Here is a 24837-nt window from a genome sequence, read left to right on the forward strand (position 1 = left end):
ACAGAAGGATAAATGCTACATGATCTCACTTATATGTGAAATCTAAAACAATTGAATGTAAAGAAGAAGAGAGTAGAATGGTGGTTACCAGAGGCTGGGAGATGGGGAAGGAGGGGGTGGGGGGTGCCCAGTCAGAGGGTGCCCAGTCTCAGACAGGAGAAATACGTTTTGAGATCCATCGCACACCAGGGTGACTATAGTTAAAAACAATGTATTGTGTATTTCAAAATTGCTAAGAGAGTAACTTCCAAATGTTCTCACCACAAAAAAAAAAAAGTGTTCAAGGTGATGGATGGGTTAATTAGTTTGATTCAATCATCCCACATTGTGTAGATATGACATCGCATTGTACCCTATCAATATATACAATCATAATTTGTTAATTTACAATAAAATAAATTTTTTAAAATGTCAAGTACAACTTCCAGGTTGCATAATTTAAGGACATACGCACACACTCTGCTCCAGGACCACCAGGTGAATGTGGTCGCCATCCCAGGGGTCTGGTCACAGGTGTGTGAAGGGTAAGTGAGGAGTCTCCACCAGGAGCAGCAGGAGCAGCACCTGCCAGTGGTGCCTACAGGGGCAGAAAGCACCTGTTCCTCTTCTACCCAGGCCTGGCCACTCAGAGCCCGTTGCAGCCAATGGGCAGCAACAACGTCACCGGCTCCGCTCTCCCCATAGGCCACCAGCACGTGGGCGTGGAGCCGGGCAGAGCCTTTTTATGTTTCTATTGTTGCCAGTTGGTCTGGGAGTGGGATCTGATCTTGGAGGTGAGACGCGGGTCGGTATTTCTCCTGCCTCGTTCCTGCTCTCTCTCCTTTCTTTCTCTGTTGGGGATCAGAACCTATCTGCTGGGCCCCATGTTCCCCCACCCTCTCCCTTTGGGCTAGCCAGGGATCTGCTGTGCCCCATGTTCCCCCACCCTCTCCCTTTGGGCTAGCCAGGGGCCAAAGGATCCCTTCGAAGAGCAAAGTCCAATTGCCACATTTTCCTGAAAAGGCCCATCTCCAAAACCTGTTCATCTGGGTGTTTAGGTAAATCCCTCACCCTTTCCAGACTTTAGGTCTAAAACAGAGGACAGGACAGGTGCAGTAGCTGACACCTGTAATCCTAGCCCTCTGGGAAGCTGAGGAGGGAGGATCACTTGAGCTCAGGAGTTCGAGACCAGCCTGAGCCCTGAGCAAGAGTGAGACCTGGTCTCTACTAAAAATAGAAAAATTAGCCAGGCATGGTAGCATGTGCCTGTGGTCTCAGCTACTCAGGAGGCAGGAGGACCTCTTGAGCGCAGGAGTTCGAGGTTGCAGTGAGCTACAGCAACACCATTGCACTCTAGCTGGGGCAACAGAGCCAGACTGTCTCAAAATAAAAAAATAATAAAAAGGTAAAAAATAGGGGACAAAGCAGGGGGTACTGTGACTCAAATGTCAGGATCAGCTAATGCCTAGTCCATGTTTGGTGGGAGTCTAGGCTGTTACTATGTTAATTGTGTCAATAATGTTAACTATGACTCACTGAAATGTTTGTCCTGGCAAAGTGAAGAAACTGAGCCACAGGTAAGTTAAATGGCTTGTCTAGGATGGCAAGCGGCGAATCGGTATTCAAACTGGGTCTAATTGACTTCGAGCCCTATAATCTTTTTTTTATATTATGGGGGTACAGATATTGTTAGGGTTACATATATTGCCCTTGCCACCCCTCCCCCCCCCGTGCCAGAGCTTCAAGCATGTCCAGCCCCCAGGTGGTGCACACCGCACCCATTATGTAAGTACACACCCTTCCCCTCCCCCCCGCGCCCCCCACCCACCACTCAATAAAAGTTTGTTTCTTTTTTTCTTTTTTTTTGGTATTTTGGTTACCTTGTATCTTTGCCTCTTCCTAAGAAGGGTTAGAGGCATTCCCTTCCCCCCCACAATGCTCGCCACATCTCTAGGATGTGGGTCTCCCCCCACCCTGAATCCCTGGTGAGTACTACCATCATTTGAACACCATAGTTTTAATCAGTCAGTACCAATTTGATGGCGAGTACATGTAGAGCCCATTTTCCTGGTCTTGTGTTGCCTCACTTTGGATAATGCGCTTAAGCTTAATCCAGGATAGCATAAACCGTGCTAGCTCGCTGTTGTTTCTTAGAATTGAGTAGTATCCCATTGTGAGCATATACCAAATTTTAATTATCCACTCATGAATTGACGGGCACTTGGGTTGTTTCCATGACCTTGCAATAGTGAATTGTGCTGCGATAATCGTGCGGGTGCAGATGTCTTTATAATAGAATGTCTTATGCTTTTTTGGGTAGATGCCCAATAGTTCTATTGTAGGATCGAAATGGTATTTCTATATCTAGCTATTTGAGGTATCTCCAAATTCTTTCCCACAAAGGTTGCACTAATTTGCAGTCCCACCAGCAGTGTAAGAGTGTTCCTGTTTCTCCACATCCACACCAGCATTTGTTGTTTTGGGATTTTTTGATACAGGCCATTCTCACTGGGGTTAGGTGGTATCTCATTGTGGTTTCTAATCATCTCTGATGATTAGAGATGTTGAGCATTTTTTAAATATGTTTTTAGGCCATTATTCTGTCTTCTTTAGAGAAGTTTCTGTTCATTTCCATTGCTCATTTCTCGATGGGGTTGTTTGATTTTTTTTCTTGTTAATTCTTTTAAGTTCTAGATAGATTCTTGTTATTAGACCTTTATCAGAAGTGTAGAGAGCAAATATTTTCTCCCATTCTGTGGGTTGTCTATTTGCTCTAATGATAGTTTCCTTGGCTGTGCAGAAACTTTTTAATTTGATCGGATCCCATTTGTTTATTTTTGCTGCTGCGGTGATTGCCTTGGGGGGGGTCTTCCTCAAAAATTCTTTGCCAAGACCAATGTCTGATAGGGTTTTCCCAACAACTTCTAGGATTCTTAAAGTTTCATGCCTTTGGTTTAAGTCTGTTATCCATCTTGAGTGAATTTTTGTGAGAGGTAGGGAATCCTGGTTCAATCTTCTGCATGTAGTTAACCAGTTTTCCCAGCACCATTTATTGAAGAGGGATTCTTTTCCCCATTGTATGTTTTTGTCTGCTTTATCAAAGATTAGGTTACCGTATACTGAAGGTTTCATCTCTGATATCTCAGATCTATTCCAGATATCGATGCTTCTGTTCCTATGCCAGTGCCAGGCTGATTTAACTATTATTGCTTTATAGTACAGCTTGAAGTCAGGAAGACCGATGCCTCCCAGTTTGTTCTTTTTACTTAAGATTGCTTTGGCTATACGAGGTGTTTTATGGTTCCATACAAAGTGAAGAATTATTTTTTCTAGATCTGTAAAGAATGTTGGTGGTATTTTGATGGGGATTGCATTAATTCTGTAGATCACTTTAGGTAATATTGACTAAAATGTCAATATTAAAATATAAAATATTGATTCTACTGATCCATGAACAAGGTAGAATTTTCCATCTGTTTAAATCATCTGCAATTTCTTTTTCTAGTGTTTTGTAGTTCTCCTTGTATAAATCTTTCATATCTTTCATTAAGTATACTCCTAAATATTTAATTTTCTTTGGGGCTATAGTAAAGGGTATTGTTTTTGATTTGAGTTTCTGCTTGATGGTTCTTGGCATATATGCATGCTTCTGACTTGTGTATGTTGATTTTATAATCTTAACTGCTTCTTTCAAATTGTTCAAGACACTGTGGAGGCAGGTATGGCAGGAGCGGCAGGGATATAGAAGAAGCTTAGAGACAAAACAAAAGTTTAGATACGTTGTTCGTGCTCAGAAAATAACCTTAACCACCAGGCTTAATTTATGGCCCCTCGTCCTGCCTGGATTGGAATAATCTCTTTACATTCTCCCCAACCTCTCCTCCCCGCGTAGTTTTACAAGAGAAAGTGCCTATCCCAAGTTAATCCTTCCACCTGAGCTATATATAGCCCCATCCATTTGTCTTTCCTGTTTGATTTACCAGTTCCCACCACTCTGTTTGGGGGGAAAAGAAAGATGGGGCATTATAACCAGGTGTGTGGTAAAGTACTTTTTCCCCAAATGGCAACCTATTCAACTTCACGGGACCTCAGCTTTTGGACTATGAAGTAAGACCAGCAACACACTTTAAACACTGATGTGCTTACATAAAGTTTAGATGAGTTGCTGTGAGTCACCTAAGGACTGAGAAAAGAGCTTGCATTCACTGTCTCTTCTCTTTGTTTCTTCTACCTTTATTTATTCTTAGCTCTGAGAATATGAACTGGCTCATTCATCTCATCCTAAAAACAATGTTCCCTGACCATGCCGATCTTTTTTTTTTTTTTTTTAACCTACTTCTGAGGGTTTTGTGGCTTTTTACAGCCATGTTGTTTCTCTAACTCCTACAGTGGACGGTTTGGTGCAGCGAGGCAAATGTTTAATTCAAACCATGCTTATAAAAATGTTTAGATATGAGTCTCATTCTCGTTTAAATAACCTCCCCTTAATTTAGTCGATTAACCCAATATTTGGCTCTATTTGTAATCTCCATGTATCCAGGTGTTTTTAGTTAAATTTGGAGTGAGAACTACAAAATCACTTTGTGGTGAGGATGTAACCTTTTTAACATGTTCTCAATCATAAGTATTTTTCCCTTTACCAATGTTTTTTTTTTTCTAAGTATTCATAAGAATGTGTGGGAAAGCTTATTTTCTTGCTACAGTTCTGTTTTGAGCAACCAGCACATAAACCTCAATGTTCTATGGTCAATAATGTTCATCCACACATGCTTTTTTGGTCTTTGCTGGATGGGTAATGGTGAGACTATCTCAGCTGTTTTAGTGAGGTGCGTCTATGTCTATTGGTTTCTACTAGTGTTTTTTTTTTTTTCCTTTTTTTTAATGGGAAGTGCCTCTTAGTGTTAATGTGAAAAAGCAAACAATATGAGAAGGTATAAAGTGAAATGTCCTTTCCTTGTCCCCACTTAATTCCTGCTCCCCAAGATCAGTACTCATTTTCCACCCATCACCCAAGGATACCCTACACATGTGTGTGTAGCATTAAGCATCTTATGGACTGAGTCACATTCTTGGGCTGTTGAGGGTTTTTACAGATGCAGAGTACTTCATTTTTTAAATTTGCCCAGCTGTTATTGGTCAATTCTTAATCGTCTTCAGTCTCTCTGTTTAAACAAGGCTGTATCTAATGATATTTGCATTTAACACATTGGCACACTAGAAAAAATTTTTTCCTTGGGGCCACGGAGTTTTATTATGAAAATAGAATAAAAACTTCAAAAACAAAACAATCCTTACTAATTTAATGAAAAAGTTATTTTTTATTTTCTATGAGTTATATACAGCTTGAAAAACAGATCTTGCAGCTCCCTGGGTGAAGGGAAGGGATGTGTGAGTTACATATGCTTCATAAGGCTCTGGGCTCAAAACTAGTGTGAGTTAAATACAACTCACATGGCAATTAATGTGTTAAAGTGGATTAATTTTGCCAAATTGTCCTCCAAAGAGATAGCACCAGTTTGTTTCCACTGATACATGAGCATCTTCTCCTACACCCATAACAAAACAGATATAATCAAGCATTATGGACATTATGTCAAACATGTCAAACACATTTTTATTCTTATGGTATCAATTTTTTTTCCTGTTTAATTTTTCATACTTTATTCCTTGTATTAATAGGTTAAAAAAGTAAAATTTTCCCAAGCACTGACTTATAGGTAATGTTTATAAGTGGCACACAAAAAGTTCAGTTTCACAAAGAGTTAACATTCAGTGATCTATTTAAATACAATTTTAATCCTAATTTTAAGAGTAGTGCTATAATAATTTAATACAATAAGCTACATACACACAAAACCTGTATATCCTGCACTACAAAAGTAGTTTCCATCTAGTTCTGCTTCTGTGATTGGTAAAATAAAAAAAAAAAAAGACAAAAGTAGTTTCCATAGACACATATGATTTTCATCAAGTACACATTTCCAAAATGAACAATTACAAATATGTTAATAAAACACTATCCTAAATGCTTATCTTGCCATGAATGCCATTCAATTTTTAAGCAATGTCATTCTTGCTACTGAAAGCATTTATTTTTAGAAGCTTTAATCTGATCTGGGAAAATGAGTTATCCCAAAACTTAACAAATAGTATGTTATAAGCCCCAAAAAGTTTTAAATCAAAAAAGCCTTCTAACACAGAACCATTCACATGAAACTTTGTTTCTCCAAAAAAATAAAATCATTCTTGTTACCTGAAAAAAAGAATATTAAAACAAATTATCTTTTAAAACATTCTTACAAAAAACCTTTATTTTCCTGTATCTCCTTAAAAGAAACACAAAAAAGTTCACTATAATAACCTCTCAGACTAATTTTGTATAAAAACTTCAGAGTACATAAACCACGTTTCAGCTACCATAGAGTCAAAGATGCCATTTAAATTTCACATATTAGACAGCTACAGTACAGCTTACAAAGACACAAATACACAACACATAAATACTATTTCATCCTTTAGATAGTCAAAAGTCAGAAGAAATTGCATGGTTTGCAAGGTACTTTAACTTATGTGTGGTCATTAAAACCAAATAAGTAATTCAAGTATGGTCATATAAAGGCAGGCAATTAATCCAATATCACTCTAAAATCTAAGGCATGAAAATAAAGGCAGAAAACTGTGTTTCTCCACCTTTCATTTACATAGGTAGGTATCAAGACCTTACTATAGAAAATATACAATTATTATATACATTTTCCCTAGAACATAATGGGAGTTTCAGTTACTACAAAAGGTGTCAAGATCCATAGTTTGCTTCATCAAATGCTTTTCTAGCTCGTTTCAATTCTTCATTCATAGTAAGTAAGTCTTTAACCCTAGCAAACTTCCTTGGGTCCTTTCGAATCAAGAAGACGATATCTTCAACTTGTACTCGACCTTGTCTTCCAATTGACATTGCCTTGTGAGTCATTTCAGTGATGAACTCTATGACAAGGTCTTCAAGAATATCTACTGACTCAGTATAAGGATTCTGGTCATCTCCAAAGCCATACATCATACATCTCAATTCTTTAGAAAAAAGTCTCTTTCTTTTACCCTGTCCACCTTCTGCACCTCCTCCAATTTCTTCATTTTCTTCCTCAAAGGCGGGGTCTTCTTCCTCATCCGCCATCCCACCAGTCCGCAAGCCTCTATAGTATCAATTTTGACTTCAAGTACATTTAAAGGCCATATACAGGTTTTTTTGAACTTTTGAAATCCTTTTAATAAACTGAGCATTTTCATGGATTGGAAGAGCTCTTTATATAATTTCTTTGTCATATACTTCAAATTTATTTATACCAGTTGTTTTTTCTAGGGAAACTTTAAAGTTTTTTTTTTTGAATGGAGAGAGAATATGTTGAAATAATTTATTATCTTTGTCTTGTTTATACTACTAGGTTGAGACATTCTGTTCCATCTGCTAATTGGGGATTAAATATAAAGTAGGAATTCATGAGCACAAATACAAATATTTGAAAATTTAGCACATCCACTATGTTGGACCCTAAAGGTGACTTATTATAGATGTGGAAGTCTAGCTTAGTTATCAATGAAGTAAATTTCAGTTTCTTTTTCAGAATTTGGGGGTCTATTTTTGGCTTTTTATAAGAATGTTAATGAGCTGCTTGTCCCAATAAAAATACCAGCAGGACTTCTTGAATGACATACTGATTACTTTAAGGATAATTATGTTGAAAATATACTTTGTCTTAAGGTTTTTCTCTAACAGAAGTGTTTTAAAGCTTTTAAAACACATCTTTACAAACATGTTTATCTCTGTGGTGGCTATTAACCTTACATTATATTTTCTAACTGGTTATCAGAATTAGGGTGAGATTTTAGTCACATCTGTTCATAACCCCATTTAATGACTTCAAATGATTTATACTAGTTTAAGTAATTTCCTTGGCTTTATTAGCCACACACACCTACAAATGTTAATTTTTTTAAATCTACCTTTTCTACTTTTATACCTCTCATTTATCTGATTGCTTTCCTACCAGATATAAATAATGTAAATATAATAGTGGAATACAGAATATAAATACTAGTGAAGACAGTATAAGCCTGTATCAAAGCATCACATATACTTTATAAAGACATACAGCTATTATGTACTCATAATAATTAAACTTTTAAAAATGTTTAAACAACTTTTTTTTACAAAAAACCTGAACAGAAATGCTGACAGCTAGCATTCTTGTCTGATTCCCTCTGGGGGATCAGCAAACTGCGGCTTATGGGTCCAATCCAGCTCATTGCCTGTTTTTATAAATAAAGCTTTATTGGAAACAGCTTCCCTCATTTGTATATCATCTGACTGCTCTCAGCCCACCAGAGCAGAAGTGGTGGAAACTAAACAGCCCACACAGCCTAAAATACTCGGCTCCTTTAGGGAAGTTTGCTGATCCCTGCCTTTTATCCAAAACAAAAAGTTTCCCCACTAAGTATACTTGCTGCAGTTTTTTCCTTTTATTTTAGTTGATACATAATTGTATGTATTTATGGAATAAAGTGAAATTTCAGATATTTCGATATATGTACACAATATATAATGATCAAATCGGGATAATTTGCATATTTATCACCTCAAACATCATTTCTTGTGTTGTAAACATTCAAAATCCTCTTCTAGCTTTTTTAGAATATACAATAAGTTAACAATATTCACCCTACCTTGCCATAGAACACCAGACGCACTCCTATCTGGCTGTAATTTTGCATCCATTAACCATCCTCTCCCATCCTCCTCAGCCTCTAATACCCATAATTCTACTCTCTACTTCCATGAGCTCAATTTTTTTTTTTAACTTCCACATATCAGTGGGAACATACAGTATTTAACTTTCTGTGTCCAACTTATTTCACTTAACATAATATCCTCCAGGCTCATCCATGTTGCCTCAGATGATAGGATTTCCTTCCTTTTTAAATGACTGACTAGTATGCCATTGTGTATATACCACATTTTCTGTATCCATTTGTCTACTGAGGACACTTAGGTCTACTCCATATCTTGGCTACTGGGAATAGTGCAATAAAATGGGAGTGCAGGTGTCTCTTTGACGTACTGATTTCTTTTCCTTTGTATAAATACCCAGCAGTGGGATTGCTGGATCATATGATTCTATTTTTAGTTTTCTGAGAACCCTCATGCTGTTTTCCAGAATGGCTGTACTAATTTACGTTCCCACCAACAGTGTATGAGAGTTCCTTTTTCTCTGCATCCTTGCCAGTATTTATTTCTTGTCTTTTTTGCATTAGCCATTCTAACTGGGGAGAGATTATGTCTCATTGTGGTTTTAATTTGCATTTCCCTGATGATTAGTGATGCTAAGCATTTTTTATATACTTGGCCATTTTTATGTCTTTTGAAAAATGTCTATTCAAATCCTTTGTCCACTTTTTAATTACATTATTTGGTATTTTGCTATTAAGTTGTTTGAGTTCCTTGTATATTCTGGATATTAGTCCTTGTCACGTGAGTAGTTTGCAAATTTTTTCTCCTGTTCAGCAGGTTGTTTCGTCACTCTGTTGGTTGTTTTCTTTGCTGTGCAGAAGCTTTTTAGTTTGACATAATCTCATTTGTCTATTTTTGCTTTGTTGCCTATGCTTTTGAAGTCTGAGCCATAAAATCTTTGCCTAGACCAATGACCTGAAGCATTTTTCCCATGTTTCCTTCTAATGGCTTTCTAGTTTCAGGTATTAGATTTATCTTTGTTGTGAGTAGGTTTTTGTATATAGGGAGAGTTAGAGGTCCAGTTTCATTCGTCTGCATATGGATATTTGGTTTTAGCAGCACCATTTATTAAAGCAATGTGTTTCCCCCCAGCATAGATTCTCTGTGCCCCAAATCAGTTGGCTGTAAATACGTGAATTTGGGGTTCTCTATTCTGTTCCGTTGGTCTATTTGTCTGTTTGGATGCCAGTACCTTAGTGTTTGGGTTACTATATCTTTGAGTATACTTTGAAGTCAGGTAGTAGGATGCCTCCAGATTTTATTTTTTTTCCTCAGAATTGCTTTGGCTATTTTGGGTCTTTTGTGGTTACAAATTAAACAAATTTTAAGATAGTTTTTTTCTATTCACAGAATGCCATTGGTATTTTGATAGAGATTGCACTGAATCTGTAGATTGCTTTGGGCAGAATGGCCATTTTAACAATATAATTCTTCCAATCCATGTAAATTCATCATCAGATAACTTGTAAATATTAGTTTAGTCTATACCAAAATTGTTTCTTGTATTTATATAAATAATATTAGCAGGCATAATGTAAATCAACTAATCTAAAAATTAAAAGCTGGCTCTTAGTCAGTGGTGGGAACCTGCTCTCCAGCATCCTTGAGTACGATGTCCTAGCCAAGAGGATTTCACGACATGTATATGGAATCTTATTCCATGCCAGGTACTGTTTTGGCAACTAAGCATACAGACAACAAAATATCCCAGAACTTATATTCTGGTAACAGGATAGATAAGGCAACTGTGGTTTTGTCCATGAAGAATTGAAAAAGAGCAGAGAATGTTACTCATCTATCAAGTTCATTGAGGTTCACGGTATGAGCTTGAAAATTTTCTGCAAGATTCTATTCAGTGTCTTGTCACTCTTCCCACAGGTCCTGTTCGTTCCACATTACCAAAGAATCCACTTTTCCACCAAAACCTGAGCTTTCAACCTTGCATAAAGATGGTAGAAGACAAGTTACCCTCCTTTTCTATTGATGGACTGCAAACGTGTCTCAAGGAGCTAGACATGGAAGAGTTTCAGACATTTAAGGAATTACTGAAGAAAAAGTCTTCAGAATTGACAATGAGGTCTATTCCATTGGTTGAAGTAGATAACGCCGATGTGGAACGTCTAGCCTTCCTCTTGCATGAGTATTACGTAGGACCTCGTGCCTGGGAAATGTTCATTAACATCTTTGAAGAGATGAACCTGCCAACGCTCTCTGAGAAAGCAAAGGATGAGATGAAAAGTGAGTAATAATTTGGGGCAGGAGAGAAAACGGATGATCCCAAGTTCTCACGGGAATGGGGAAGGTGTCATTGTTGTGTAATTTTGCCCACCTCTGCAGCGAGAGTCTGCACTGTGAGAAGTACCTCCTTGGTCATCCTCACTGGCTGGAAATTAGTGTAGTCTCCAGCCTGTGAAATGATGCAGAAGGAGAAACAGGAAGATGATTCCTCTACACAGATGGAATTCAGTTGAAGTTAATAGGATTTGGAGCGTGAGCAGCAAGCTTGAGTTCTGGAACTGTCACTTGTTACTCCTGGCTTTGGGCCCATCTCCTCTTATTCTGACCCTCGGATTCCACATCTTGGAACAGGAGCTGTGATATCATATGTACCGTTGTAAAGGTTCGATGGGATAACATATAGAAAGTGGGTGATAAAGCTTTGTTCACTTATTGAGAACACTGATAGTTCAGTGGGGTGGCAGATGGATCTGTCACTCAGCCCTGGGCTGAAGAACTGAGGTTCAAGGCACGGATTGAAGGGCTGGCCTTGCTTAGACTGTTGGTCCCCATATTGCAGCAGTAGACTCGGACCAGATTGTGTGATAATCTTAGGGTATTTTGGAGAAAGTCCATTTAAAAAAAAAAAGCTCTAAGTAAAGTATCTAAAGAATGGGAAAATACCACATGTACTCACTATTAAGTTGGAACTAACTGATGAGCACACATGTGCATAGAGGGAAGTAAAACTCAGTGGAAATCAAGCAAGGTAGGTTTTTGCCCATCCTCCCAACAGGTATGATGAACACTACCTGGGTGACAGGCCATGTAACCAAAAACATTTTTGCCTCCACAATACTTTTAAATAAAAATAAATAAAATTTAAACATTAAAGTTATCCTTTATCAGGAGAAAGTCTCTCTTCAGCCACAGACTGAAAACTTAAAGCTTCCAATGACTGAGCGGGCAAGTCGGTCCTTAAGGCCACAGGTGTTACACACCTGCACATCAGCGGTTCAGACAGAGCTTGTGGCTTCAGCTGCGGAGGACTTGAAGGGATATTTCTTCCAAACCTTGGAGATGCCCTGTGTGGAAGGCGTGTTGGTAGTGGTCACAGGGAATGAGGGCATAAACATTGCGGTGCTAGCTCACGCTCACTGAGTCGGCGCTACTCTGAGACTCTCGCGTGCCCTGCCCCTGGTGCCAAACCCACCCAATGGAACAGGCCCCCCAGGGCAGAAGCTAAAGTAGGGGATGTTGACCAAGTCCATGAGCTAATAAGTGACAAAGATGAGATTCTTCTTTAACACTTATTTAGCATATATTTAAATGCTCATGTGTCAAATGCTGGAGACTTAAAATGGGGAATTTTAAAAATGGATATGGAGAAAAAATGTAAGGGACATTCCTATGCCAGACTAGAGGGAAGTGAAGCCCAGAATCATTTCCTAGAAGTTTGCCTTAGGCTTGGAGAGAAAAACATTTAACTTGCCAAGCTAACTGGGCACTTTGGAGTAGAAGCTTCCAAGCGTAAGGCACCGTGAAGCTTTTAAGAAGGGTTTGGCCAGACCATGGGGAATGAGCATGGGGTGAGGATGGAGGCATGGACCAAGCCCGGCACCTTGAAAGTAATCATAATAGCTAGTGTAAGCAGTTAGTAGTTTTAAAGGAGCAGAGGTAAAAATAATCAAATCCGTATTTTAGCCCTATTGGTAAAGTGTTGAGGGACCCAGAGGGAGTCTCAGATAGATGTGGGGAGACTACTTGGGGGCCACTCTAGTGTCCCATGAGGGAAATAAGGGTGGCCTGGAATAGAATGGTGATAGCAGTTAGCGAAAGAAGTAGAAATGGGATGGGAGATGGTTCAGAAGCAGACAAAACACAACCTGGTATCGAGGCTGATACCCAGGTTTCTGGAATAAGAAATGGGGTGCATGGGGTCCCTGATCTCGTCCCAGGAAACACTGGGAGAGATCTTTTGCAACAAGTCGATCATAAGCGTAGTCAGTGTTGGGCCTTGTGAATCGAAGGCATCTCGTGAGTAGTTGACTGACTAGGTCTGAACTCCGAGGTGTTGAAGATGACTCCTGACATTTAATAGCTGTAACCCACTACCTCATTACGTGACTTACCCAAGGCCACTTGGCAAAACTGTGGCTGAAAAGTACAATTACAAGTTCAAAATGAGATGTTCTCGTCCCTGGCTTGGGTAATTGCTATGACTTTGAAACCATTCTCCCTTTTTCTTTGTTGCAGAACATTCACTGGCTGAAACACCAGGAGATTCTGAGCCAATACAGACTGACCAAGGACCAAGCAAGGAAGAAGGATCGGGTGAGAATAGGCATAGTGGAAAAATGGCGAGCAGTGTACCCCTGGGAGCAGAACAGTGATTTCTGACAGTCTGGTGTTCTTTCTAGTCTAGACTCCCTGTCGTTAGCTGACTGTGTGGGTTCTGAGCGTCTAGTAATTTTGGTCTTGTTCCAAGTTCAAGAGGGTTCTGTGGTCCTTAAGGCTTTCTTACAACTCATGGGGTTCTTGTCATCGTCAGTTTCAGCAACTTTATGACCCTACTAGGATAAGCTCCTCCTAATAACCTGTTTTGGGGTTTTGGGGGGGGGAACAGATAGCATGAAACCAGATTCAATACAGTTCCCCCACAACTGAGCGGTGACCACGTGCAAGGCAGTGTTCTGTGCACTCACAATACGTCCGCGGCCAAAGTCTGTGTGAACCCCCTGCATTCCTGAAGGTCACACTCCATGGGGGCAGGAAAGGCAAAACCAATAAAAGATCAAACCAGCGAAGGCAAAACATACAGGGAGAAATGCAGGCTTGTGTAGACAACACACATTCCCCTCCGTTACCCACACTGCCACTATCTCAATAGTCTCCCAACAACCAGTGTCGACTGTGAGATCTAACACTTAGAAGGAATCTAAACCGCCTCCATTTTGACAGTTTTTTCAGGCTCTGGATAGGAAAGCACCATTCAAGGCTAAAGTCTGAGTAATTGACATCTAAGTCAGAGTCTCAGAATCATAAAGGTTATACCTTGCTGAAAGTACGATGTAAATCTAGGCTTAACAAGGTGAATGCTGGATACGAGATAAAATTGTATTTCACAGGTTTTATACGTTATTACATGGCTGCTTAGGAATGGCATGAAACGAACATACTTACAGACTGACCTTGGCAGAATTTGGGGGGGGGAGTGAAGAAAATGTTTTATTGTGAGGGTTGCACAAATCTGAATATTCTCAAAACCATGACATTGTACACTTTCGATGGGTGAATTGAGTGAGTCGCAAATTTTATTTCAGTAAAACTATTACCAAAAGAAAATTAAACATTGAGATCCATCAGAATTGAAGTCACCATTGTAACATGGATCTGACGCCCAGAGAGCCTGGTTTGCCCAAGGTGCGTCAGCCAATAGAAAGCCTGGTTTGTCATCTTTCTGTTAGATCTTCCAAATTATACGTAACTGCAGATCCTTTCATCTTACTTGACATACTAATTTAGAATCTGATATACTGAAGGTATTGTGTTGCCTAAGCCATAGCTCCTGATGTACCTCACCCCAACAAAAGCTCTCTTGCAGAGCTGTTTATATTTTTAATAGCTTTGAGGTTTAATTTACATATCATTAAAATCTTAAGGATATAATTCAATGATTTTTAATAAGTTTATAGGCGTATGAAACTGTCACCACAATCCAGTTTTAGGACACTTCTATCACCCAGAAAATATCCCTCAGGCCCATTTTATTCTTTGCATAATTTGAAATAATCATGTGGGTTTTGTCCTCGAATTTGTTAATGGAATGAATGGCATTTATAGATTGTTTTCCAGTGTTAAACCATTCTCACGTTCCCGGAATACATATGACTTAACATCATAAAACACATTTTTATACACTTCTAGATAGTTTGCTAACTTTTCGTTTAGAATTTGGCATCTGTGTTTGAGTGAATTGGCCTATAATCTTTTCTGATACTTGTCTTGATTTTTATTAAGACATAGTTACTGTTTAACTTCTTGAAGAATTGCCAAATTATTTTTCCTAAATGACTGTACCATTTTTCATCCCCACCAACAACTAATGAGACCTCCAATAACATTTGCTACTCTCTGTATCTTTTTATTATAGCCACACTAGTGGTCAAAAAGTAGTATCTCCTTGTAATGTTGTTCTTTTTTTCTCATGAAATATTTTATTGAAACATTTAACATTTATTGAGTATTTACTGTGTGCTGGTCATCATGCTGAGCCCTTGACATGTACTGTATCACTTGGTTGTAATTTTTTTTTTTTATTTTTTTTTTTTACAGCCATCACAAGATTCAACTTGGTTGTAATTTTGATTTGAATTTCCTTGATCACATTCAGAATCTTCATGTGCTTACTGGCCATTTTAAAATCTTCTTCAGAGAAAGTATATTAAAATCATTTGCCCATTTTTATTATATTATTGAGTTGTAATACTACTTTATGCTGAATGCTAGACCCTTAGCAGATACATAATTTGAAAATATATTCTCCCATTCTCTTGGTTGTCTTTTCACTTTTTTGATAGTGTTCTTTGAAGCACAAAAAGTTTTAATTTTTACAAAGCCAAATTTATTTACTTGATTTCTTGTGCTCTTGGTGCCATATCTAAAAAAGCCCCACTCAAGATCAGGTTTACACCAATATTTTTTTTAATTCAGGATCTTATAGGGGTACAAACATTTTGGTTACATGAAATGCATTTGCCTCACTCAAGCCAGGGCCACAAGTGTGTCCTTCCCCCATACAGTGAGCCCCGTCTCCATTAGCTGTGGGTTTACCCACCCCACCTGCTCTATCCGCCAGCCCCCAACCCCCTTCCTGACTGGCACCCAGTGAGTATTACCACCATGTGAGCACCTTAGTGTTGATTAGTTAGTACCAATTTGATGGAGAGTGCATGTGGTACATGTTTTTCCATCCTTGTGATATCTCATTTCAAAAGATGGGCTCAATCGGTATCCAGGATAATAGGTGCTAGATCACCATTGTTTTTTGTAGTTGAGTAGTATTCCATGGTGTACATAGACCACATTTTATTCATCCACTCATATATTGATGGGCAATTTGGGTTGTTTCCAAACCTTTGCAATTGTAAATTGTGTTGCTATAAACATTTGAGTGCAGATGTCTTTATTATAGAATGTCTTTTTTACCCTTTAGATGGATGCCCAGTAGTGGGATTGATGGATCAAATGGTATTTCTATTTTAAGCTCTTTGAGGCATCTCCAAATTACTTTCCACGGGGGTTGTACTAATTTGCAGTCCCACCAGCAGTGGATGAGTGATTCAATCTCTCCTCATCCATGCCGGCATTTGTTATTTTGGGACTTTTTGATAGAGGCCATTCTCACTGGAGTTAGGTGATATTTCATTGTGGTTTTGATTCACATTTCCCTAATGATTAGAGATGTTGAGCACTTTTTTATGTGTTTGCTGGCCATTATTCTCTCTTCTTTTGAGAAGTTTCTGTTTCTGTCCTTTGCCCATTTATTGGTGAGGTCGTGTGATTTTTTTCTTGTTGATTTTCTTAAGTCCTATATAGACTCTCGTTATCAGCCCTTTGTTGGGTGTGTAGAAAGCAAATATTTTCTCCCATTCTGTAGGTTGTCTATTTGTTCTAAGGACAGTTTCCTTAGAGCATGTGCAGAAGCTTTTTAATTTGATCAGGTCCAATTTGTTTATTTTTATTGCTGCACTGATTGCTTTGGGGGTCTTCTTCATAAATTCTTTACCTAGGCAGATGTCTAGAAGAGCCTTCCCCACATTTTCTTTGAGAATTCTTAAGGTTTCACAGCTTAGGTGTAAGTCTGTTATCTAACGTGAGTTGATTTCTGTGAGAGGTAGGGATCCAATTTTAGTCTTCCACATGTGGATATTCAGGTTTCCCAGCACCACTTATTGAATAGAGATTCTTTTCCCCCAATGTATACTTTTGTCTGCTGTGTGGAAGATTAGATGATAATATCAGAATGGTTTTACTTCTGAGATCTGCGTCCTATTCCAAAGGTCTGTATCTCTGTTCTTCTGCCAGTGCAATGCTGTTTTGATTACTATAGCCTTATAGTAAAGATTGAAGTCTGGCAGACTGATGCCTCCCAATTTTTTCTTTTTGCTTAAGATTGCTTTGGCTATATGAGATCTTCTCTGGTTTCAGATGAAGTGTAGAATTATTTTTTCTAAATCTGTAAAGAATGATGGTGGAATTTCAATAGAGATTGTATTAATTCTGTAGATCACTTTAGGTAGAATGGACATTTTAACAATATTCTGCCAATCCGTGAGCAAGGTAGGGATTTCCATCTGTGCACATCGTCTACAATTTCTTTTCTCAGTGATTCATAGTTCTCCCTATAAATATCTCTCACCTCCTTTGTTAAATATATTCCTAAATATTTAAGTTTCTTTGATGCTGTTGTGAAAGGTGTTGTGTCTTTCGTTTGATTTTAAGCCTGTTATTGGTGTATATGAATGCCACTGGTTTGTGTGTGTTTATTTTATATCCTGAAACTTTACTGAATGTATCAATTCCAAGAGTCTCTTGGCTGAATCTTGGGATTTTCAAGGTATAATAGCATATCATCAGCAAAGAGTGAGAGTTTGATCTCTTCTGCCCTCATTCAGACACCCTTAATTCCCTTCTCTTGTCTGATTGCTCTAGCAAGGATTTCCAGCACTATGTTGAATAGAAGTGGGGATGGTGGGCGACCTTGTCTGGTTCCAGTTCTAAGTGGGAATGCTTTCAATTTTTCCCCATTCAATATGATATTGGCTGTAGGTTTGTCATCTATGGCCTTAATAATTTTAAGGAATGTCCTATCTATACCTATTTTGATGAGGGTTTTTATTATAAAAGTGTGGTGGATTTTATCAAATGCTTTTTCTTCATCTATTGAGAGAATCATATGGTCTTTGTTCTTTTATTTATGTAGTAAATTACATTTATAGATTTACATATTTTGAACCAGCCTTGCATCCCTGGGATAAAGCCTACCTGGTCATGGTGAATTATTTTTTTGATGTGCTCTTGGATTCAGTTTGCTAAAATTTTGTTGAGAATTTTTGCATCTATATTCATAGGGGATATTGGTCTATAGTTTTCTTTTTTTTTCCTACATCCTTTCCTGGCTTTGGTATCAAGGTGATATTGGCTTCATAGAATGGGCTGGGGAGGATATCATCTTTCTCAGTGTTTTGCAATAATTTCTGCAGTATAGGTATGGGTGGTCCTTTGTATATTTGGTAAATTCGGGTGTGAACCCATCTCCAGGACTTTTTTTTTTTTTTTTTGGAAGGATTTTTTATTGCTGCTTCAATTTCTGTGTTTGATATTGGTATGTTCAGTTCTATTTCCTCCTGATTGAGCTTAGGGAGGTTTTGTGTTTCCAACAATTTTTCTATTTCCTCCACATTTTATAGCTTTGGGGCATATACATTTTTATAGTATTAAATGATAATGTTTTATATTTCCATGATGTCTGTAGTGACTTCTCCTTTTTCATTTCTGATTGAATTTATTAAGGTCCTTTCCTTGCTAGTGCCTGTCAATCTAGCAAGAGAGCTATCAATTTTGTTCATCTTTTTGAAAAACCAGCTTTTGGTTTTATTGATCTTCTGTATAGTTCTTTTGTTCTCAATTTCATTTAGTTTTGCTCTAATCTTAGTTATTGCCTTTCTTCTGGTAGGTTTAGAATTAATTTGATCTTCCTTTTCCAGTTCTTTGAGACAATTTATTAGTTTATTGATTTGTGAGCTTTCTGTCTTTTGGATGTGAGCATTTAATGCTATTAGTTTTCTTCTCAGGAATGCTTTTTCTGCATCCCACAGGTTTTGATAGCTTGTGTCCCCATTATCATTAAATTCAAAGAATTTTTGATCTCCATCTGAATCTTTCTTCACCCAGCAGTCATTTAGCAATACATTGTTTAATTTCCATGACTTTGTGAAGCAGCAAGTGTTTCTGTTGGAATTGATCTCTAGTTTTAGACCACTGTGGTCTGAGAAGATACATGGCACAATTTCTATTTTTTTAATTTGTTGAAGTCTGATTTGTGGCCTGGGATGTGGTCTATTTTAGAGAAAGTTCCATGAGGTGATGAGAAGAATGTATATTCCACTTTATTTGGATGGAATGTTCTGTAGATGTCTGTTAGACCCATTTGTTCTAGAGCTCTGTTTAAGTCTATTATTTTTGCTTATTTTTTGTTTGGAGGATCTGTCCATTTCAGACAATAGGATGCTGAAATCCCCTGCTACTATGGCATTACTGTTTATCATGCTATTTAGTTCATACAGAGTTTGTTTTCTATATCTAGGTGCTCCTGTTTTGGGTGCATAGATATTAAGAATTGTTAAGTCTTCTTGTTGGATTTTTTTCTTTCACCATTATATAGTAACCATCTTTGTCTTTCTTTACTTTTGCTATTTTAAAATTTATGCTGTCTGAAATCAGAATCACTACCCCCACTCTGTTTTCCATTTGCCTGAAAGTTTGTTTTCCAACTCTTGATCTTGAATCTGAAAGCATCTTTGTCGGTTAGATGCATTTCCTGGAGACAGAAGATACTCAGCTTATAACATTTTATCCATTCAGCCAGTCTATGTCTCTTCAAAGGGCAATTCAAGCCATTCACATTTATTGAGAGGATTGATATTTGGGGTAGATTTCTGTTCATATTGTTGGGTAAATTCTTATTATTTTACCTCTTGAGCCATTGTGGAATTCAGGTTCTGGTCTTTAACTCTTAAGTGTTTTTAATTTGATGGGTGTCTGTTGTGCTGTTCAGTGTATAATGCACGTCTGAGTATTTCCTACAGAGCAGGTCTGGTCTTTTCAAATTCCATCAGTGATTGCTTGTCTGAGACAGTCTTTTTTTCTCCCACATAGTTGAAGCTCAGTTTTGCCAGGTAAAGAATTCTAGGTTGACAGTGTTCTATTTAAGAAGATTGAGGATGGGTCTCCAGTCCCTTCTGAGGTTTCATTTGAGAAGTCTGCAGTTAGTCTGACTAAGTTTTCCTTTGTAGGTTATCTGTTTGTCTTACTGTGTGAAGGATTGCCTTTTTTGTGTTTACTTTGGCCAGTCTAATAATTATGTGACATGTTGTTTGCCTCTTCACATTGAGTCTCTTTAGAGTTCTTTGTGCTTCTTCTATCTGGATATCTGGGTTTCTGGCCAGGCCAGGCATATTTTCCTCCAGTATTTAAAGAAATATATTTTCCAGCCCTTGTGTATTTTCTTCTTTCTTAGGGATGCCTATAATTCTTATATTTTGTTTCTTTACTTAATCTCACATTTCTTGTATGTTCTTCTCTTGTCTCTTCTGTGTTTGTTTCTTCATCTGATTTGTTTAGCACATAGGCATTATCTTCAAGCTCTGAGATTCTTTCCTCTGTGTGATGGGATCCAGTCTATTTTTAAGGCTTTCCACTGTGTTTTGAAGTCCCTTGAATGCCTCCTTCATTTCCAAGATATGTTTGTTTTTTTCATAATATTTTAATTTCTTTAGAGAATTTTTCATTTATTTCCTGTATTGTTCTTGTGGATTCTTTGAGTTTGTATTTTCTCTTCAATTCCATTGAATTACCTGGCAATCCATATTTGAAATTCTTCCTCCATCAATTTGATTATTTCATTTAAATTAGTATCTGATTTTGAGGGTCTCATGATTTCTTTTTGGGGTGACTTTTCTCTCTGATTTTTTATATTCCCTGTGTTCTCTCTCTGGTTCTTTCTCATCAGGGTAATTGAGAACTGGGAGTACTAGAACTGGTTTGTGCCCTTAACTTGAAGCTTCCAAGGGACGTTCCTTAACAGTGGTGGGAGGAGGTGCTCTGGTCTTATATTGCCTTAGAGATATTTTGGCAAGTTGGGTTACCTCTGACCTGTTGTCTTCATCTCTTGCTGGTGGATATTAGTGAGTTTGGTCTCCCAGCTTAAGCTTCCATGTGGTGAATTGCACTTGTGTGTATAACTTCACTGACCCTATAATAGCTTGAGATGGAGGACACTGTGTTGAGCTGTGGGGTTACCCTCTCTGTCATTGGTTGTAGATTGTGTGGAGGAGCCAGTTATTGAGGTAATCTGATGCTTCTGTGTTGGTTTCTAGTCCCCAGGTGAGGAATACTAGTGCCCCAATCTTTAGGAAGGCTCTTGCCACTCCTGAGGGTTACTGGGACCCTCTTCCCTCTTAAAATGGTGGCAGGAGCAAGGCAGATTGCAGCTGCTGCCTACCAGCCTGGATGTGTGTGCTTCTATTGTTGCTTGATATGCTGCTAGGGAGAGCCACTAATATGTTATATAGGGTTCTTCCACCACACTTGGGAGGCTTCTTATGATGGGAGGCATTACTTGGTGCACCTGCCGTGGCCTCTGGCCAGGATTTTCCTTCCCTGACCATGAACTCCATGTTGGCATCCACCTGGATGTGTAGATCATGCCCTAGGGTTATGATCCTACTGGATGACCTAAGCTGGTCTGACAGGCAGAGTCACTGCACTGTCAACTATTGATCTGCACCAAAGCCCCACAGAGTCTTGCCAGTTGCACAGGGAAAGTGGCTTTTCTTGCCTCTCTCTACCTCCAGGGCTGGAACCTACCACTTTTGGTGTGAAAGTCGCTGCACTAAGGGGAAGGGTGATGCCTGAGTCTCCACCCAGTGCCCCAGCACCTGTGAATCCCATGGGTGTTAGCCTCCCACAAATGGGAAAGTACTCAAAATTCACCCATCAAAACGGGCCTGGCTAGTTGACAATAGGTCACGGAAGGGTGGAGCCTGTTGTGAGAGTCCCCAGGCTGGAGGAAGGGTGCTGCCCCAAACCATAGCACACCACAGCATCTGGTTTGTGGACCCTAAAAATGATGGCCAGCCACCCACCCACTGAACTCTAGCGCTAGGGGCTACTGTTCAGGAGTTGGTGGATGCTGGATTGGGGAGATGAGTCAACAGGACGACCTCCTTGTCATCTCTTGTGTGTCACTCTCTGACAATCTTTTGCCTGTGTGGTAGGAGGTCTTATACTTTCTGACCTGCCCATAGCCATCCTAATCACCCACAGTGGTCTCCAGAATAGAGTCCCCTTTTCAGTGTTCATCTATGTTGTTCTGGTCCCGCTGACTGCCAGAGGCAAGGTGCCTGTCTCCTAACTCCCTTGAGCAGTAGCTCAGACCAGTCCATCCCTTGCCCAGTGCAGTCCTAGCACAGAGCTCTGGGGAATTCAAGATGCTTCCTGCTATTGTCTCCTCTCCACAGAGCCCAACATCTCCTGCCATGATTTTGCACCAACTTCAGGCAGGTCCCTGTATGAATGGGTGTGGATGTCAGTGGGGAAGCAGGATGTTCTCCTGTGGGTCAAATCACACTGCACTCATTGGCTAGATGGCTGGAGCCATCCCATGCTCTATTCTCTATTGTTTATCTCACACTCTCTAGACTTTGCGATCCTATCTCCCATTCACCATTTCTTTTTCTGTGTTGTGTGTCCCATGCTGTTTCTCTGCAATGAGGGGAGCAATCCACTCATGCATAGAAGTCCTAGTTCTTCACCTTTCTCTGGGAGCAGGACACCAGGAGGTCACTTTTAGTCTACCATTTTTCCTCCTCCTCCTGCACCAGTATTTTTAAGGGTTTTATAGTCATATCTCTTAAAATCATTTAGGTCTTTGATCCATTTTGAGTTAACTTTTCTGTACGGCCTGAGGTAGAGGATCCATTTTCATTGTTTTGCATGTGGATATTCAATTGTTCCAGCAACATGTATTGAAAGGACTATTCTGTCCCATTAAATTTCCTAGGTACTCTTATGTGAAATCATAGATTATTTTCAACTCTCAATTATCTACCATTGATTTGTATGTATATTCTTATGCCAATACCACACTGACTTAATTACTGTTGCATTATAGTAAGTTTTGAAATCAGAAAGTATTATTTTCTACCTTCAACACTTTTTTTCTTTCCGTTCTTGGTCCTTTGGATTTCCATATGAATTTTACAATGATCTTGACAATAGTCTTCCAAGCCATGAACACAGGATGGTCTTTGCATTTATTTAGGATGTTCTCAATTTTTTCAATTATATTTTGTTGTCAACATACATTTCATTTTTAAATTTGTTCCTAAATATTTTCATCCTAATGTAAATGGAATTATTTTTTGTTTTTTGAGACAGTCTTGCTCTGTTGCCCTGGCTAGAGTGCAGTGGTGTCATCGTAATGCACTGCAACTTCAAACTCTTGGGCTCAAGAGATACTCCTGCCTCACCTCCTGGGTAGCTGGGACTACAGGCATGCACCATTGTGCTCTGCTAATTTTTCTATTTTTTGTAGAGAGAGGGTCTTACTCTTGCTCAGGCTAGTCTCGAACTCCCAACCTCAAGCAATCCTCCTGCCTCAGCCTCCCAGAATGCTAGGATTACAGGCGTGAGCCACCATGCCTGGCTTGGAATTGTTTTATTAATGTCATTTGTTTATCGCTAGTATATAGAGATGATTTTGATTGTGAATCCTCTGATTTTGAATCTCATGCTTGGTGTACTAGTTCACTCCTCCTTGTTGAGTTGATGGTTGCCATGTTCCAAAATGGTCAGAAGACGAAATATAACATGACAAAGCTTATCTCAGGGTTTTGTGGTGTGTCTGACATCTCTGATTAGAATAAGAAATGTAAATATGTTGAAGATTATTCTCCTCCCCTCTTTTCCAGAAATTTCACAAGCTATAAAAATAGATGATGCCACAGAGGCAGAAACAGAAAAACATGGTGAATAAAATTTATTCACTCACTTGTTGCCTTCCTGGAGGGAAGTTGAGTGAAGGAAGCCCGTGTAGTTTAGGTGGCAGGGGGTCCACTTTCCCTTTCCTCATCCTCATTCATCTCTGTCCATCCCTTCCCTAAGCGCTCTTGATTTCAGCACCATGGACAGAGCCATGCCTTCCATTGTGATTACCTAGTTTTTTACAGCTAAATTTTCAATTGGCAAATAATCGCATATATTTACAATGTGATGTTTCTATTTGTGTATACATTATACAATTATCAAATCAAGTTTATTATCACACCTATCGCCTCAAATATTTGTCATTTCTTTGTAGTGAGAATATCCAAAATCCTTTCAGCTATTTTGAAATATACATTATTAACTGTAGCCACTTTGCTGTGCACTAGACCAGAATCTATTCCTCGTAACTATAGCTTTTTACCTGTTGTCTGTCTCCCCACCCTCCCCCAGCCCTGTGTAACCACCATCCTACTCTCTGCTTCTGAGTTCTACTTTTTTAGACCCCATATATAAGTGAGATCACACAGTATTTGGTTCTCTACACCCCTCTTATTTAACTTACCATGATGTCTTCTAAGGTTCACCTGTGTTGTCACAAATGATAGAATTTTCTGGGGTTTTTTAGGCTGAATAGTATTCCACTGGGTGTATATATACCACTTTTTTAAAATAGAGCCATTGATGAATGCTTACACTGTTTCCATATTTTGGCTATTGTGAATAATGCCACAATGAACATGGAAGTGAAGACATCTCTCCCACATCCTGATTTCAGTTCCTTTCAGATACAGCCATAGTGGAATTGCTGGGTCATATGGTGATGTTTTTTAGCTTTTTGAGTAACCTCCATACTATATTCCAAAATGGTGATATGAATTTACAATACCACCAATAGTGTATAAGAGTTGTTTAATGAAAACAAATTCTAAGATCCATAATTCTAGTGCAGTAATGCACCAAGCACAAGCTTGTTTGACCACTCCTAAACATGGAGTGAAAGAAGGCAAGTGTTCAAAATTAGATTTTTT

General features: G+C 38.8%; 2 protein-coding genes across 2 annotated transcripts in view; one reads left to right on the forward strand and one right to left on the reverse strand.

Annotated features, from left to right (window-relative positions):
• Positions 1-5887: 5887 nt before the first annotated feature.
• On the reverse strand, positions 5888-7171 carry LOC105855668 (transcription initiation factor TFIID subunit 13). The gene has a single exon (XM_012736718.3). It carries the CDS (start codon positions 7148-7150, stop codon positions 6776-6778), a length of 375 nt encoding a protein of 124 aa, XP_012592172.1. The 5' UTR covers positions 7151-7171; the 3' UTR covers positions 5888-6775.
• Positions 7172-10400: 3229 nt separating this feature from the next.
• LOC105882838 (NACHT, LRR and PYD domains-containing protein 5) overlaps positions 10401-24837 on the forward strand; it is a 95803-nt gene continuing 81366 nt past the window's right edge. Inside the window, exons 1-3 of the mRNA XM_075993455.1 lie at positions 10401-10428; positions 10607-10999; positions 23734-23790. Of these exons, the coding sequence (XP_075849570.1) occupies positions 10401-10428; positions 10607-10999; positions 23734-23790 (478 nt within the window). The remainder of the gene's footprint in view (positions 10429-10606; positions 11000-23733; positions 23791-24837) is intronic.

This window comes from Microcebus murinus, chromosome 16 (genome assembly GCF_040939455.1).
Source record: "Microcebus murinus isolate Inina chromosome 16, M.murinus_Inina_mat1.0, whole genome shotgun sequence".
NCBI lineage: Eukaryota > Metazoa > Chordata > Mammalia > Primates > Cheirogaleidae > Microcebus > Microcebus murinus.

Coding starts and splice junctions, on each gene's coding strand:
- LOC105855668 (XM_012736718.3), bottom strand. CDS start 7,150: ATGGCGGATGAGGAAGAAGACCCCGCCTTTGAGGAAGAAAATGAAGAA.